The 19,790-nt window shown below is 36.0% G+C and overlaps 1 protein-coding gene across 2 annotated transcripts in view; it reads right to left on the bottom strand.

The window, feature by feature from the left end:
* CDH13 (cadherin 13) overlaps positions 1 to 19,790 on the bottom strand; it is a 1,329,441-nt gene that overhangs the window by 1,074,713 nt on the left and 234,938 nt on the right. For both annotated transcript variants that reach the window (XM_007476128.3, XM_056823341.1), the window contains one exon: positions 11,288 to 11,399. In XM_007476128.3, the coding sequence (XP_007476190.1) occupies positions 11,288 to 11,399 (112 nt within the window). The remainder of the gene's footprint in view (positions 1 to 11,287; positions 11,400 to 19,790) is intronic.

Here is a 19,790-nt window from a genome sequence, read left to right as displayed (position 1 = left end):
CATAAAGAATTCTACATGCAATATCAACCATTAACAGATCTTTCAGTGAAACTAGTAGAGTAGACAAAATTCATTCACTATAAGACCTTGATTAGTCAAAGACAGGTCAACATGGCTAAAATCTCAGGAAGAATTATGTGCCTCTACTAGACAAATACCAACAGGACCTTAGTTCTTTGACTGCTTAATTGACATTAGTGGCTTAGTTCTCATCCAACCAAAGTACTCAGGTGGGTTTCCACAGAGGTCTTGTCCAAGTCTTACATCCTTACTCTTGTTACCACAGTCATTCCATGGAAAATAACATAGAAAGGACACTTAGAGGGCGTTACGATCATTAAAATGTGTGTAGATTTGATCTGTTACAGTATAATATGATCCTGCTGCCTCTTTAAACTATTTAAAATTATGCTTAATCTCTTTCTAATTTGTATGTTGATGCCTCACTTATTAAAGAGGTGATAGCTTTGGTTTTAATATTTTAAATTGATATTAGCTCATATACATTTCCTGTGCTTCTGTATTCTCTGTATATTTACCTTGAGGCAAAAGTAAAAAAAACATAGACATTGAACAGTTCTAAGACCCTTTGAGTAAAGGGATTCCACAAGCTGAAGAGAAAACACCTTCCAGTTTTGGAGGCAAAATCTTTCCTGATAGTATTCCTAAGCTCTTGTTACCCACAGGACAATATGGCATGTTCCTTAAAACGTTGGAGGGATATTAAACATTCATGTAAGCTCCTTATATTAAAAATCATTCTCCATATCTCTTTCTTCCTGGAGATCATACCATTTTATTTGTACCTAAGACAAGGAAGTTAATGTGTGTGTGTTTGTGTGTGTGTGTGTGTGTGTGTGTGTGTGTGTGTGTGAGAGAGAGAGAGAGAGAGAGAGAGAGAGAGAGAGAGAGAGAGAGAGAGAGAGAGAGAGAGAGAGAGAGAGAGAGAGAGGGAGACTGACTATGCTAGGCACTTTACCAACACTACCTCATTTGCTCTTCATAACCCTCAGATGTAGGTAAAATATGGGTCATCATTTTATAGTAAAGAAAGCTGAAGCAGACAGAGGTCATTATCACTGACTGAAGGCTGATTTAAACTCAAGGTCTTTCCAACTCCAGGTCCACTGCTATCCATTGTGTCCCCTGGCTGCCTTCTTGGAAGGCTTTTGTCATGCTCTTCACTTTTCTCTTTCTACCTCTCTCTTCTGAATACTAAATGAAAGAATGGTCATATTCAGAGGCTATTTTGACTGTATTCCTCTATGTTATTCCTCTTTCAAGGAGTTGCCAAATGCTTAATTCAACAAGAATTTATTAAGTACCTACCATGTGCAAGGCATATACTCCATGTTGAAGAAGGAGACAGAGATCAGTGCAGAGGTTAGAGCATAGAACCTGAAATTAGTAAGACCTGAGTTCAAATCTAGTTTCAGATACTTACTAGCTATAGAATCCTGGGCAAGTCACTTTACCTCTTCTTGCCTCCATTTCCTCAACTCAAAAAATGGGGATAATATTAGCACATACCACTTTGGGTTTTTGTGAGAATCAAAATAGATAATTTTAATTTTAATATACTTAGCACAATGCGTACTATAGTAAGCACTATGTAAATGTTAGTTATAATGGTTATTATTACTGCATAATGAATCTCACTCTCATAGAATTTATCACCTCATAATTTATTTGACATATCCTAGAATGGCAACAAAACAGGTTCAAATACGAATACAAAGGAGATAACCAAAACACCCCCTGAATGAAATGTAAAATATCAAAACTGGTTTCAAGTATTTCAATATAGAATCAAATGTTAACTTAGAGCTCAAAATTCCTTAGATCATATCTAGTCTAGGAGTCATTGACCACAGCCCATGGGTCAAATTCAGTTCACTACCTATTTTTATATAGCCAGGAAGGTAAAAACATTTTTAAACCCTTACTTTCCATCTTACAAACAATATTCTGTACCAGTTCTAAGTGAGATGTGTGGGAAGGATAAGGCCATTGGATTTAAGTGAATGTTTGAAATGAGAACCTCTCATCTCTAGGCCTGGCTCTTAATCAATTGAGCTAACAAGCTGCTCCCTTGAACAGTTTTTTAAAGGTATTTTTAAATAAGGTTTTATTGTGTTTTTAAATTGTGAATTTTAAAACTATTCCACCCTAATCAGACTGTACTTTAGAAGATCTGAGTTAGCTATTTCCTGATCAGTAACAACGGAGATACTTGGAATAACAGAACCAGGTCTTGGAAACTCTACATTTCTCCACCCTTCTTAGTTTAACAAGATTAGGAAGGTCTGCATCAAACTCAAGATTTAATTATCTGAGGAAATGGCCTTCAAAAGACATGTGCAGAAAAACGGACAGACCCCTGGGCTATCCTTAGTCAAGCTAAGTGACCACTGTTACAGATGAGATGCAGGAAAATGACGTAAAACTGTCCATATAAGGCATGTCACTTCCTCTCTATTGCTCTTTTCCTGGAGAGGCGACTCTGGCTCAGAGTGTGCTAGGCATTGGGGATTTTATTTTCTGATTTTCCCAGTGAAAATCCTACTTCCTTGTAACATCTCTTCCATGAACCAAATTCCCACTCAATATCCTCTTTCCTCTGGAAACTTTCCCAGACATTTTGGATTTCTGCCTCTTTACTATCCCTGACCCCATTATAATAAACATATGTTTATTTCCATACCTTATAAAAAACTATAATTTAACTTCCCACCCCCAAGTCCCCTTGCGCGTGGGCACCTATTTTCTAATTTATATTATTTTTATTTGAGAACAAATCTGGCTTCTTGTATAAGCTTATAAGTCTCTTGAAGATGAGGACTATTTCTGATTCCATCTTTTTATCCTCATCATTTAGAGTAATTTTTTCACATAGTAGGGGCTAGATAAATGCTATTTGAACTAAATTATGAATATGAATATATGCTATAAGTTTTATGTTAATTACAACAGAAACTATCTTTATATCATAGCATGTATGTCATGAGTTAAGCTTATTGGATTCCCCATAAAGAACAAGAACTGATTCATCGACAGACTATCATAAATATATATTTTATTTTATTTTAATGTTTTTATCCTTTCAGTTACATGTAAGAACAGTTTTCAACAATTGTTTTTTGATGTTTTAAATTCAGATTTTCTCTCTCCCTATTCTCTTTCTACCCTTGAGCTAATGAATAATCTCATATAGGTTATTCCCAAACTTTCATGTAATATATATTTCCATATTATTCATATCATGATAGAATGCATATATCACACATACAATAAATATATATTTTATAAATGGAACAAAGGACAATACACTTAGAGAACAATTCACTGCATAATTGTTTTACTTCACTGCATCTTTGTTAGTTCTTGGGGAGATAGAAATATGAGATGGAGGGACTTGAGATATTACTATAAAAGAAGAAAATTGGCCAAGGATGCCAATCCCTAAGGGCAAAAAACCTTTGTTTAGTACATTTAAAAAATTTTAATATGAAGGAATATTTGTGACTTTTCTTGAGATAGCAGGAAGCACTGAAGGGGAAGGTAGGGAAGAAAGGGCAAGGAAAGAGGAAACAATGATATTAGTGTCTTGAGAGGGTTAGGGTAAATGTGTGACAGCCATTAGGTTGCATCTAGCTGTTTGAAACAGCATGATATAACAGGAAAAAAATGCTGGATTTAAAAACAAGAAGGACTGGCTTCAAATCTTGCCTTAGACATATAGTAGTGGTGGAATCCTGGACAAGTCATTTAACTTTGTCTTGGCCTCAGTTTTCCCATCTGAAAAATGAGAAGAGTGAACTGAGTGGTGGCTAATGTCCATTTCAAGTCTAACTCTATGATCTTATAATCACAGACCATAGCAGTAGGAGGAAAGGGATCAATGATTTAGTGAAATGTAAAAAGTACCCCTCCCAATCTAGTACACAAATTTTGTCAGTCTTTCCTAATTTCCTTAATTTGGTTGAGTTATGCCTGGACCTTCTTCCACAAAACAGGCCAGTCTTCCCAATGTGGTAGAAACCCAGAAGTTTTATAGAAAGTGGTAGGGTTTTCTGCTTCTGCTAAAGGAAGATGCTAATTAGTCAGGTTGGATGAGCACATTAATGTTCCTAGCATGGGAGATTCCAGGTAAAGGGAATTCTAGAAAAGAATCAGGGCAGGGTGTAAGATTTAAATTAATATCCAATAACTCCAAGTATTAATTTTATAAAGTTTATTAATAATCACTTGAAGTAGAAGGAATTAAAAAGGAAATAGAAGTTAAAATAAACCTAATTATCTAACAAAAATAAGACCATATGAATAAGTTCTCCTGCCTGGCCCAAAGCCAGCTTCCACAGTTGTGATCACAGGGAGAGAGCAAAGAGTAGAGCTATGCAAAACATATATCTTCCCTATGTTAGCATGTAATATGAGAGGGAACATGGGAAACTGAGATTTAAAGTTCTAGGAAGAAAATCCTAATTACACAAGAGGTACCAGGAAGGAGGAGGTTAATATTGAAAGCTTTTGTCTATGTCCCCAATACTCAAGGCAATGGTTTGAATACAAGTAACACTTAATAAATGTTTGTTGAGTTATTGGATGATAAATGATTGAGAGGAGAGATTACATCATTCCCACCACCTTCATGAATTCTCCCTGCCCAAAAATAATCTAGCTCCAAAAAAAATCCAAGTGTTGTTTTTTGTTTTGTTTTGTTTTTTCTGGATGACCACAAACAGATTCTAAGTTCTTTTACCACATTCAGCCAAAAAGACTTTCATTTTCAGTCACTGTGCAGGGTGGGACCATGAAAGACTTAATGGTTATGCATCTCTTCCTCACCTCATTGTGATTAGAAACACAGAGTTTAAGATCATAAAGGGGTGGGGGAGATGCTCTTAAATCCAATTCTTTTGATGCCAAAACTAAGACAACTTTACATTCTTCCAATAATTAAGTTAATAAATCTCCCACCTGATCAAGGAACAAAGCTTAAATGGGTAATGAAGAGTAGGAAATGGAAAGGAAGTTACTTCTCCCTTTTAAAAAGAGAAATAAACATACAGAACCAGTACCTGAATATGAAGACAAAAGCTCCAATCCATAGAAATTCTGAACCTAGAATCATGTATTCTCTCACCTCTCAGACAGAAAGGGTCATCTGTTCATTAGCATCCAAATTAAATCTTTTCAGAAGGGTCAAAAGGCCTCTGTTTGGACATTTAATTCACTGGCAAAGTATTTTTTTTTCTTGGTTAGCATGCAGGCCCTAGCAACCATTGCCTTTTTTCATTAATTGCCTTCATTTTTCAGATTCACAATTTGATTTATAGTCAATTAAAAATACCCTCAAAATTCGTGGCTCATGTATGTTAAGTACAAACATGATTAATGTGATTAATTGAATGGTCACATATGACCTAACTGTGGTGGGGATAGTGTCATGGTGACACAGCTGAAAAGTGTCCTCAAAGAAGGCAGGATGGCCCAAGGGGCCTCCCGAAAGATCATGTGAAGGGATTACTAAAATCGAGTAATGGAAGGTCAGAACCAATCTGGCAGGGTCTCAATATAATAATGAAATGATGCTACTCTAAACTACAAAGTAAAAATGAACATGGCTATCAATAGAAGGAGACTGAACTCCACAGTGGGAATATTCCTTCTTTCTCTCTTTCAGTGGCCCACGTCCAGAGAAAAAAGTTAACAGACTCACTTCCTGAAGATAAATGGGGAATCAGTCTCTTACTTTCCCAAGTTAGCTGTCACTCATATCAATGTCTCTTCCATAAGTTACTCAGATGAATCCCAACAATTTTTTATTCTTTTTTTTTTGCCTCATGGAGGTTCTTTTTCCTTGATTAGAGAGTGAATGACAAGATACCAAAAACTAGAAAAGTTTCACAAAAAAAAATAAAGGAAATAAGGATTTTTAAAAAGCAATAGTAAAGTGACAGTGATGTAGCACAGTGAATAGAGCACCAGGCCTGAAGTTGGGTGGACCTGGGGTAAAATCTAACCTCAGACATTTCTGGGTAACCCCAATTACTTAATTTTACTGCTCTTTTGCCTTATAATCAGTTAGGGTTTCTCCAAAATCAACATTAAAGCCAGGAACAAAATGAGTAACTTAGAAGTCAATAATTCAGATCAACTTGTTAATTTCTACAATTGGAAAAATGGCTCATACCTGAGAAGCACAGATAGAAGTTGGATAAACCAGGGTTGATTAGAGCATTAGTTATTAATCAATTAACAATCATTTATTAAGTACCAACTATGTGCTAGCACTGTGCTGGGGAGAGAACACCACAGAGATGAGAGGACCAACATATGAGAAACTGTTGCCTTGAGTATCAGACAATCTGCTCAGTAATTGGGGTGGCTTAGTAATTTGCCATTTTACCAGTCCATTTGATGGATTGCTGGAGGCATCAGTTCACTGTAAACTGTATCCTCTCTAAACTTTACTAAAATAACAAACCACCTAGGGCACCAGGTGAGCGTCTGATTAACTGTTCCTATAATCCTAACTTAGGTTATCATTTCATTTTCTTTAATATCCTATCCATTGAGAAAGTAGAAACAATAACAACTAAAGTGCTCCAATTCCCTTTCCAGATGGAGATGGAAAGCTTTTCTGAAGTTACAGAGCAGCTGGGACCGTGAAACAAACTACTAACGGTATAATGAAAGAGTGCCCTGGATATATGAGAAACAAAGTTTGATGCAACATTTTTATTTTGATATCTTATTGGAAAATGGCCTTTTAAAAACTAAATCAAGATCTGTTGGTAGAAAGAAGAATAGAATAAGGAGTTATTTGGATGTGAAAGAAAAGTTTATTTAGACGAAACTAAAGATGCGTAGAAGTAAACATTGACTATAACATTAAGAAAATAAAAAAATGGAGGGGACCATCTATAACAGTTAAAGTAGAAAAGATGAGTCAATAAGAATTGAGAAGGAAGATGAAAAATGATAAAAAAAGAACTATCACTGCCTGTGAACATAGAGCTGGGAAGCAATGGGAAGTAAATGGCTGCATTCTCCTTAATTTGGAACAAGGAAGCATATGAAAGTCAGACATGGGGCTCAAGTTCATATCTTAAGATTTTAATCAGGATAACAGGTTACACTTTCAAACCACATTAGAGAACTGGAAGGAGTAGAAATAAACGGTGACTGATCTATTGTAGGGTTTCCTTTTATTCTGCACATCACGAAACCTTCCCAGCCCCTAGGATACTGTGGTTCTAAGATATTATAATGTGACCTAACAGCCACAGGAAAGAATATGACCACATGTCAGGAGCATAACAGAGGATAAAACATAGATACCGATTCTATTAAGATATTTTATCTAATACCTTCTGGTGCATAGAAAGTATCTCTACAACACCACACTTCCTTCTCCACCTTAAAAAAAATCAATCTTGCTTTTTTATTCACATAGTATATGTTTTATATATAGTTTTCTATACACATGCTATCATCCCCAAATATAGCATAAGCTTCTTGAGGTCGAAGTCTATTTATTCATTTTTTAAAAATTCTCAGTGCCTAGTACAGTGTCTGGCATAAAGGACATATTAAAAAAGTAGTAGAAGGTTCATTGATATTTAGGATGAATGATTTTCCCAAATGATGTGAAACAATAGGATCTATGGAAACATCTATCCAATTCCATGATTATGGTCTGTTTCCATCCAGATTTTAACATCCTTTATACATAGCCACTATTTTAAAAGATCCCCTACCATTTACAACTCTTTCTAAGTACCACATGTTTCAGAGATTATGAGAGCATATATATTTTTGGCTGATTCATGAAGTGAAAAGAAATCTATTTCCATAAATTGTGAAGTAGCAAATTTCCAAATGGCTTTTGTGGTTGTTGTTGCTAGTGACAGGAGAGATCTACCTATATCCAACTCTAATAATCTTAAAGCAAACCATGTTGATGTTGCTAGTTCTCTGTTTTAGAGTTTGTCAGATATTGCTTTATACAATTCGGTACTAACTTCAGAATTAGTCTATATACAACATAAACTCAGTTGGCACTGTCCGCATTAACATTTCTTGACTCATGAAAATTTGCCCAGCAGCATCATTAAAATCAAAGATGATTCACACCACAGAAAGCACACACCCTATACATTCTATTTGTGTGTGTGTGTGCTAATAGCTAAGAAACTCTTTCCATGCATGTGTTTGGCTCAGTGCTTAGTACAGTTTCTCTAAAGTAATTTCTAGATTTGCTGAATGGGCCAAGTCTCATTTTGCTGACCCAACACACATGCAAATATACAATTTTAAATGTCTCACTTCCTTCTCCTGAATGTGCTACATTGATAATTAGCATAGTTCCATTTAGCGTTAACTAGCCTACACAGAACCAACAACCATAACCCACTTAATTACTAGAGGAAAAAAAACTTTGATATTGGAATGTACAGTATGGTCTAGTTTAAATTAAAAAGATCCCCCTGAAGTAGGATTGTTTCCTGCTTCTCAGTGGAGAATTAAAAGCTATTTGGTGTAGAGAAGATTACAAAGGCAATCACAGTTAGGGACCTGCTTTGCATACCAACGCTTCTAATTTGCATACTCATGGTGGGCCTCACATTCCAAAGCATGTTAACATAGATGCGATTTGGGATAATAGCTGGAAAACCCAGAACAGTCAGCAGAATGGCTATCTATAAGCAGATGCCATTTGGAATATTGATTCTGATAAATGCAGGAGTAAAAAGACAATGAGAGTTTTTTGACCCATCTAGCCAAAGAAATTTCCTCTAGTGGCCAAATCATAATAATTATTCACAGATATCTAGTTATTAGAAATGTTCTACATTTTTCCATTACTGGCTCTAATTACCAAACTCATTCCTCTAGCATCACTGTGAGCATCAGGCTGGCAGAGCAGAGCACAGTTTGGCCTTGTTCTAAGGAAGATTTTGATTCAAGAAATGCTTTATTCTGAGTAAGTTGTTTAATTTATTGTTGTCCCATTCAGATCTCAAAGACTAAAAGTTGCAAGACAGTTACCAATCCCCATTGTTGGATGGAGTTTCCATATCAAGAATATCCTATAGGGATGAAATCACAAACTTGAACTAGCATATAAGAGATAGATAGATGATAGGGAGATAGATGACAGAGAAAGAGAGAGAGATGCATAGATAGACAGATGGATATTTCTGTATAAGAGGGGGGAGAGAGGAAAGGAGAGGAGAGAGATATTTCCTTATTCAAACCTTGGTTGCTTGGTGAAAGGAAATTCTTGGTTCTCTTTGTCTATTCTGAGTTTACAATTGTGAAAAGGCAATCTTTTATTCTCTTTGCCTATTTGTCATCAAAACTTTGGTTAACACTAACCTAAGTACCTCACTATATTGTAAAGACAGGATTAACTCTCCTTTATCTACCTTTTGATTGAATCAACATAAGCTTGAACCAGGGGGAGAAGCTGCAAACCACTTAGTGATTTTACACCCAACTTAGTGCTAGGTGAGAAGCCAGTAAGATACTTGGAGAGCTCCATCCTTTTTTCTAACTCAAACAGCCAGAAACTTTTGAATTCTTTTAAGAGTTCACACACTCAGAAACCTGTGAATCCTAGGAGGAGAGTTAACATCTTTAGAGGTGAGAAGACAATCCCACAGACATTGCCCCTGGGCAGTGCTGGACAATTTGGAAACTATGATTGGCCCCTGTGAAGAGGGGCAGGAACAGGAAGCTGCCATAAAAGCCATGAAATCCCTGGGCTGGGGGCAGTCTGGTGAATTTGAGTCTGCTGGAGAGGGTCTCCTGGAGATAGACTGTGAGAGAACTTCACTAGAGACTGCAGTGTGGATTGTGACTTCAACGTAGACTCTGACTCCAGGACTGCTTCACCGGGTAAGTGAAAAGGCTGACTCCTTCGCTAGTTTCCTCAGAAACCAACTTCCATCTTGGAGGAGGGCACATGATTACTCACTATAAGCCCTCCTAGCTGAGGACTAGTATAGGTATTTTCTCTAACCTGTTTCACATTTCTCTACTTTATTGTTTCCCCTTTATTTTGGTAAATAAACTTCTGACTTGAGATATAATAATTTCAGCAAGCAGATTATTTTATGTAATTTAAGTCCAACCATTAAATTTAACATTTAAAATATACATACATGGACATGGACAGAAATATGTAAATATGTGTGTGCATATATATGTGGATATATTAATATATGTACATGTATATATGTATGCATAATCTATATCCTTATATTTGGGGGCATCTATGTCTCTCAACTTATATGTCCATCATATACCTCCATTATCTTTCTTATATCTGAAAAACAACTCATTGTTTGAAACAAGTTTACTACTTACATTAAGCAGATAGGGAATTCAGATCAATCATAACCATTTCATTATATGTCCAATTGTATCCCGTGGGGAAGTTTTAAGGTAGATATACTCTAGTTTAAGACACCAGTATACATGTTCTTCATTGAAAGCTTTTGAGTATGGGGCCCATGAGCCTTCCATTCAACCTGGATTTGTCTTTGAAGAATGTGATATTCTACCTATCAAGATATGCTTTTTACTATCCTAGGTTTTTAATGTAGATAAATTGTGATGATATCATAATAATTAGAAAGAGGCTATAGCCATAGATACTAAAGACACTTTTTTAAAAAGAAAGAGTAAAAGCAATAAAACTTCTCCAAATGTCCTTTGATTAGCTAGAATAACTTGGATTTTAAATTATTAAATCACACATTCACCTGAACTAACAACATTCTTTTACCAATATTTTGATATTATGCCATTAATTCCAAGGTCAGGAAACAGATAAGCGGTCTAATAAATGAAAAGGTAGTGGTTACACTCTTTAGCCTACCCCAGATAGATGGTTTGTATTTACTTTATAAAGCACAGTTCTTTAAGTAGAGAACAACCCCTTGCCCTGTGGTATCTGCTTTGGGGAAGGTCAGCTGAGGCTGAAATGCCAGAATGGGAACCAATGAATGAAGCTTCTATGATAAGGGCAGTTACCAACTCTGCTTGCCATTTATCCTGACAAAAACCTAACTCAAAACTCTTTCACTGGGGCCATATCTTGGTATTAAGAAATGTGCAGAGAAAACAAGCTGTTCCCTCCGATAGAAGACATCCCTCAGCAGAATACATTAATCTGTAATGGTGAATCTATGCCCAACATGGAATTAAACAGTGACAAATTCTGATATGAGCACAGACAGAATGTGACATTTTTTTCCATGACATTTCTTACAGTTTAGAATCAATTGGTCCTCAATGAATTCAGCTGGCTGTTCAATACGAAATATCTTTTGCTGAAATCCAGGGGTGCATTCCAAATCCTCTGCAAATGTGAGCAGCAACACCTGAGAAAACGAAAGGAAGAATTATTTTAACACTCATTGATTCATTTCTCACAGCCGTTGCCCCCAAAGCTATGCATTTTCACAACAATTTTAGATTTTAATTTCATATTCAAAGGAAGAAATGAGTAGCAATGGTCCTCAAGGGTATCGGCATCCTATTTTAGCAGTGTGTTGTGGAAAATACACTAATATCAAATAGACATGGCAGGTATCATGAAACAACAATGGTGAGTTCTGAAAAATTCTGCACCTGCTAAGACTCTTGCCAACTTCTTGTCATAAAGTTTATTCTCAAACATGAATGAACCAAAAACTCCCGTGGAGGGATCATTGAACAACAGTACTCTTCACTGTCCCACAAACAAACAAGGTCTTTTATACTGGCCAGAAAGAAATAAAAATGTGGCAATCTCATTGGTTGTGGCCCCAATAAGGAACTTCACGAGGAGTTGTCCCTAATGTTGGATATCCTCTGCAATTCATAGGTACTACAGGACAATCAAGGACAATCTCTAAATACCAATATTTCCAAAATCATTGACTATGGGTTTTCAAATAGGATGGGACTCTGGAGATCTCCTGGCCCACTCCCTCCCTTCATTTGTTATAAGAAGACACTGAGTTTAAGAAAGATAAAACAATTCCCCAAACTTATAAAGGTAGGAAATGGCAGAGATACAATTTGAACTCAGATTCATTTCCAGATAATCGAAATCCAGAGCCAAGTCTGGAAAGAACTGCTATTGGAAGTAGAGCTTTAAGGTTACAATGCAGAGATTTAAAAGGAATTGAAAAGAGTAAATAATGACCCTTTCTGACATTCTCTAACAGGAATAATAGAAGCAAGGATACTCCAGTCTGAAATGGCCATATACTACTGCCTTCTGCTTTTAGGAGACTAAGGGTGTGAGAAGACAGAGTCTCTCCTCTTGGAAGACTATAGTCTGAAATTAGGACCCCATCTCCTCCTTCTACAAAATTCCAGTCCAAATCGATCACATCATTATCTCTTGCTCCTAGAACACTGTAGCTAAGAATAGTGATACTGTATCCTCCTTTCTGGAAGGCTACATTCTACTGGTCAGCCACAACTCCCTTAGGAAGCTACATTCTGAAATATATAAAATTGCCTTAGGCTCCTCTTAGGAGGCCCTTCCATGCTACATTATGACTACATCTGTTCCAAATTCCTCATTCACCTACATGCTGAGTAGGTAGCATGTAGGTGGCATGCAAAATAACTTACATGAATTCAGTGGCATTCTAACAAGTAGAAACCTATATAACCAGTCCTAATTTAGCCAGTTAAATGATAAATGGTCCAAGGTATTGTTCCACTCAATGCTTACTATCATACCTTCCCATCTAATTAGTGAATTCTGTCCTTAAATGTTATGAGCCAATAAGATCAATCACATCCTCTGTTCTCCAAGTTCTCCAGGGATACAAAGGAAGAAAAATTAAGAACCAATTTGAAATTTATCTGCAATGACACCTGAGTGAAATCTAACTCATCCCTGAGTCTTTTTTTTATAGATAAGTGGAATGTAAATACAGTTTCAGACCAATATCCACTTTTTATTAGCTGGAAATAGCCAGGGTTGCTCTGGAGCCATAGAAGGAAGAAAACTATGCTGGCTGATGCTCGAGTGCAAAACTTGCACTTCAGGATAAAAAATGAATTATCTTATTCCTTTATCAATCCAGGTTGGTTACTCCCATCCAAAAGTGAATGAATCAGGTTAAGAGCTAAATTGTGCTTGTTTGGGGGCTTTTAGACCAGACCTATGATTTCTTTATAAATAGAACTCTTTCTAGCAATGCTCCTGTTCTGCAATTTAAATAGCTTTAATTGTGTAGGGGCAGAGGGGAGAATGGAGTGTCCTAAGAAATAAGATGACTTTATTTGGGTCACAATACCAGCATGTTACAAAGGGTAGAACTAAAATCTAGATCTCCCTGTCTTTAAACCTGGCTTTTTTATTCAACATGCCTCTCACTGAGACAGTTGACAAGCAATGTGCACACTCAGGCCTTAAAGATTAAAACCTAAAGGTAACTTTTACAAGAGATAGCAAAGATATCTATAAATAATTGCCTTCAGTCAAATGTCTTCAGAGAAAAAGGACATTTGAATTTTTTTGCAGTTTTTCCTTAAAATGAAGACAATCTAAATACAGATCAAGTCAGCATCAGTCTATATTCCTACATATAGGGCAAGTGTTGTGTCATTTTAACAAACAGAAGGTGACCTTTTCTCACATAGAAATAATTATCAGATTTGGCCTGGTCTTGCTGTGAAATGTTCAGTTTCATTCTCGCTATGCAACTCACACCACTTTCTTCTCTGCCAGACATTAGACAAGATGTCAGCTTTGTCATCACGTGGGAAGCTTTTTATTAATTATCTCACTGAAGCAAAGTCCTTTTTTGTAATTTATTTTTCACACCAAGAAAATTCTTCTATTGAACTAAATGTCTATCTTGTTAAATTGTTTTTCTGCTAAAGGTCTTCACTTTGAAAAATCCCATAAGAAAAGAAATAAACTGGGCAACAATTGATGTTGAAAGGAAGGGGCTGCTCCCATTATGCTGTAGCCAGCATATCTTGGAGTTGGCCCTGGCTGCTTGGCATTTGTTATCTAAAAGACTGAATACCTAAATCTAAGAAACAATAGAGAAGTCTCTCCAATTGGAAAGCAAACATAATAACCTATAATAACATCTGGACCTTTCCTCTTGGGCAGTGAACAGGATCTGTTCTAATACAGCTGGTATTAGAAAGATGTTTTATCTGTCATCCCACAGGGAGTCTTTTTTGTTAATCATCTTGCTGAATTAATATACTATCTTAAAAATTAACTGTGAGTTTCCAATAAAACCATATGCAGAACCATTTTTCAAACAATGGGAATCACTGAGAATGGATAGGAATGTGATGAGTGATTATGATATAGAAGTAGACGGGTATACTATTCCTTATTCAAAGGAATGGGTAAAACATAGAGGAATGGGACAATTGTATAGGAAATCAAGAAAATGTACTCTGAAATGTATTCCATAAACCACAAGTACTGAAGTATGATGGAAAATAGTTTAGGTAAGAAATTGAAGGAAGAATTATAATCAATATTATAGGAGTATACTAAAAAGTACCTAGACAAAAGGGGGAAATGGATCTAAGTTCTAGAAGTCAATTCCATTCACTACTTTGTAGTTCAGTTTAAAAAGCATTTATGGATCCATTATGTGCTAGATAGCATAGCACATATATATGTGCTAGGATATAAAGACAGAAGGAAAAAGTCATCACCTTAATGTCTTACATTTTGTAGAGAAAAGGAATAACCTGTACACACACACACACACACACACACACACACACACACACACACATATAATGCATATATATATATATACATTATATACATATATATATGAGTAAAGATAAAAAAACCTCATATGATTTCTAGAATGGCTATATAGATCTAATACAAAAAGCAGTTTGTTGCCAAATTCCCCAAATGGAGGGGTTCAAGAGAGCACAATGGAAGGGCAGAAAAGTTTGGAATAGGACATCAGAGGTATGGTGCTGACAGATGCCAAGGAGCTGAAAATAGTAATCCAGGAAGGGAACTTCAGCCTGGGCAGCCTTCAACTCAGAATCATGAGGATTCTCAAATGGGTATAGAGGGTAGTAGATTGTCAAGTTCTTCCTCACAAAGCTTTTACAGAGGAAGGACACTATTTATGGGAGATTGCAATCTCCTGGACTTCCTCTGGATTTCCCACTCTTCCAAAAGCAAAGTAGGTCACAAATTCATACCTTACTGAACTGAGAGCTTCATTCATTTCTTGGAGGAAAGGATGGGAAGAATAGCTATTCTGGAACAGATTCTAAGCAAATCAATTCAATTTAACAATAACAACAAAAATTAATACATGACTGCTAAAATGAAAATATTATGCTGTATATTGGTGATAAAAAGTTAAATACTTTTTAACTTTAACACTACATAATATTGTGATTATGGGTGTTGGGAACAGTTCATAGTCCCTTATTCCTTACTTCTGGATTTTTGTTTGTAAAAGTAAGTAATATGGAATAAATCTGGAAAGTCAGGTTGAAGCCATATTATGTTATCCTTTTTTAAATTAAATTTTATTATATTGTCATGCAAAACACACTTCCATATTGATCATTGTTGTAATAGCAAACTCATATATAACCAAAACCCCAAAATAAAACCATAAATACACTAATGTTAAAGACAAATCCCAGAGTTCTCTCTATAGGGGTGGATAGGATTCTCTGTTGTATGTCTTTTAGGATTGCCCCAGATCACTGCATTGCTGGGAGTAGCCAAGTTTTCACAGATAATCATTGTCCAATATTGCTGTTACTGTGTAAAATGTTCTCCTAGTTCTGTTTATTTTGCCCTGCATCAATTTCTACAGATCTTTCCAGCTTTTTCTGAAATATCTTTCTTATTATTTCTTATAGAACAATAGTATTCCATCACCAACATGTACCACAATTGGTTCAACCATTCCCCAATTAATGAACATCCCCTCCATTACCTATTCTTTGCCATTACAAAAAGAGCTGCTATAAATATTTTTGTTAAAGTAGGTCCTTTCCCCTTTTTTATGAGCTCTTTGGGATACTGACCCAGTAGTGGCATTTCCAGATCAAAGGGTTGGCACAGTTTTATAGTCCTTTGGGCATAGTTCCAAGCCAAGTTTGGGAGTTAATTTATGTATATATATATATATTTTCTGGATTCACTAAAGGTTTTGGAGCAGAGTGATAATAATATCAGACCTATAATATGTAGATCTATACTGAAGGAAGATGATTTGATAGCTGTGGAAAATCCTTTAGGAGAGGAGCGCTTAGGGAGAACAATACAAAGTTATTAAACAGTAGGGAGTAATAGTGGCTATGTTAATGAATGAAGGAAACAGAAGAAGGAGACAACGTGGGGGTAGAATATATAGGACTAACATGTGATCAAAGTCTCGGCATCAAGTTTGACTCCTACTTTCCTCAACTCCAATAGCCAATCAATGCTATTTCCATTATATCTCTTGTATCCATCCTCTTCTCTCCTTACCCAGCTAATGCTCTAGTTCAGGCCCTCATCATCATCATCATCTTTCACCTATACTCACAGGTTTGTTCTCCCTACCCCCATTTCTCTCCTCTCCAATTCACTCCACACAGGTACCAAATGGTACCTTCTACATGAAGCCCTTTCTATATTCCCTCAATTACTATGCCTGAGCAAAATTACTTTTTATATAATACTATATGTACACATGTATATGTATCATGAATATATAGTATACCCAAGGTATAAGTAAGATTTGTTTTATACATTATATTTGCATATTAAATATATAACTGTGTGGATAGTATCTACTTATCTGTGGATATGCCAGTAATACCTGGCACATTGTTGTCATGATAAATGATTGTTGACAGATTAATTTGATATGGAGGGTGTGAGAAAGGAAAAATTCAAAGAAGATTCTCAAATTAGCAACCTAAATAAGGATGGTGGTACATTCAACAGAACTGAATAAGTTCGGAGGAAGAGTAGTTTTGATAGTAAAGACAAAGAGATCCATTTGGTTAGGCTGTATTTGTATCAGGTAGAGAGCTCTATTTGGAAGTTGAAATTTTCATGAAAGATTAGGATACATACATAAATATATATTTACATAAGTATATATGCATATATACACATGCATATGTTAATTATGTATATGGGACATGTATTTTATCTATTTGGGATTATACATGCATGTGTACATATATATATATGTGCATATATATTCATTTATTTAAGTTACCTGTTTAGATCTTAGTAAGGCTGACAAAATCGCAAGGAAAAGAAGAGATTCCAAGAGTATAAGAACTCATAATTGACATATAAGTGGGGGGAGGAGGTAACCAGGACATTATTGATCCCTCTAAAATAAGTAGGAAAAAAACAAATATAGTCTAGTGTCCACCTAAGGTTTTTGATGGCAGAATTTGGAGAGTTTAGAACAGAAATGTAGGAACCTATTGTCTAGATTCTAAAAGGGAATTCAAGAAGGACAGATACACTCAAGAATAAATTTCAGAGAACATAAAGCCAAATGATTCCAATAAGGAAGTAAAGGGAAACTGTTTAAAGAGATATCAATTCCAATTTTTCAGACATGTAAAGAAGAAAAAAGAAATGAAAATTAACTTAGGATATATAGATATAGATGTAGATGTAGATTTAAGTAACACATTCTATATTGCCAGGAAAGTTAAAATGTAAAATTAACTGAGGCTTGATGAGAATTAAGCATAAGAAAAGGGTCTTCTGAGCTATGTGAAGGGGAAAAAAAAGATTAAAGAAAGGATAGGAAAATGTGGCTATGAGAATAGGAAAATATTAATGGATTACAGAGGTAAGTAAGGCAGAAGTTTTTAACCCTTATTTTCCTTAAGTAAAACAATCCTCAAATTGGAAAAAAAAAGGCAAAAAATGTTTAACAAGGAATTGAAGGCAAGCTGAAAGAGGATATGTGTTAAGATTGCCCCTCTACAATTGCCCCTCTATAAGTTCAAGTCATCAAGTTTAGATTCATTCCACTCCAGGGTACTCAAAGAACTTTCAGATGAAAGGAAATTATTTGAACTACAAATTATTGGGACTGACTTCTGTATTCAAAGTATATGGTTAGAAAAGTGGTGATCACTGTAGGCCTCTTAGGGATGCCAAAAAAAAAATGCTATGCAAAAAATTTCCTTTTTTGACAGGTTTCCTAGTAGGAGACTTTTTTAATAGCCTAAGTCCTTTATTGACCCTGTGACTCAAAGAGACCGTACTTTGACAAATTAATCCCTCCCATCTTTAGGGACGGAAAAAGCTGAAATTACCTGATAGGAGAGAGGGTGAGCACATGGAAGTACAAATACAGTGGGAACAACCCTGAGCAAAGGAGGAGCTGAGTTGCCATATGAAGAGACAACTGCTCTGAGGAGCAGATGCTAAGATTCCCTGACCAGAGCAGTGTGATTGAATCATGAACAAGAGACACAGAACAGATGCTGCGTGGCTCAAACCGTAAGGCTACTGAGACCAGAACTGTTGATTATTCATTCCTCTCATACTTTTTCTCTCCCTCTCTCAATAATGTCTGTGCTAAATTCTCAAAACTAGTCTCAGTTTCTTAACAAAGCTTGTCCACCTTTCTAGGTACTTCTCTTTTAAGGAGGTTATTATGAAAAATGTGGTTAACATTGCACTGTTAGTTTGTGTATGTCAAAAGCAGCAGAAAGAACAAATAGGGGAAAGAATTCAATTTTAACCTCTAGTATATTTTAGTACTACACTTTTTTATTTTTTTTCTGGCTGGGGGCTCAGAGCTGTAGAAAGAAAATTATTGACTCATGTTTTTACAATTTCCCAAGTCAAAGGGAACATTTATTTAGGGACCTCTCTCTCCCCAAACAATTAATGAGTTAGCAATTTGGTTGTGGATAAGATTTTGACTAACTGGCTGGAACTGGGTGTATGTGTGTGGAAAGGAGAGGTAGAGGTGTTGCCATTTTCCTTTCTTTTGCTGCCTACTGATCTTTGAAAGGAAAACCCCCTGCTATATTGAAGGAGTCCAGGGAGTGGCTAGAGAAAAGAAAATAAGTGAGAAGTAAGAAGAAAGCAAGAGGAGACCTCATCTCTACCTTTCAATTATCTTGGAAACAAAGAAAATAATATAAGGTTTGTTTTAGCATGGTAAAGTGCAGGTCCTTTGGTGAAAAGCGATGCATGTGTTAAGGAGCATGGCCAGGGACCCTCTTCTTAGTCCCCCACGTGCTCCAGTGGGGTGTGCTCTGGCTACTATAGATGAAAGGGGCCCTTAATTACTCCCATTGTATTAGTCTGGAATAATAGTAACATGTCACAAATGTGATCACTTCTTGCTGAAATGAAGATATATGAAGTCTCACAATATACTTAGGTACAGGATCCACCTCATCCAAAATGTAGTTATAAAAATATCATTGTAAATATTGATTGAGGCCTTTGCTGCAGTGTCCTGAGGATTGATCTGTGTCCCTATTCTGTTGAACTTTTTATTAATGTGCATTAAGGTACACACAGCATGTTCATCACATTTGCCAATTTCACAGAGTAGAGAGGGACTCTTAATTTGACAATCATGTAATAATCAACTATGTGATCTTGGGCAAGTCATTGAACTTCTCCACACTTCAAGTATCTCTTTAAGATTGTGAGATGTGTATAGGTCATCTGTGCCATCATAGGGAATTCCTATATGGAATTATACACTTGGAACTGTAAAGGACCTTGGAGACCACCTAGTCAAACCCCTCATTTAATA

This window comes from Monodelphis domestica, chromosome 1 (assembly GCF_027887165.1).
Source record: "Monodelphis domestica isolate mMonDom1 chromosome 1, mMonDom1.pri, whole genome shotgun sequence".
NCBI lineage: Eukaryota > Metazoa > Chordata > Mammalia > Didelphimorphia > Didelphidae > Monodelphis > Monodelphis domestica.
Note: the sequence above shows the minus strand (reverse complement) of the source record. Positions and strands in the feature narration are given on the sequence as shown.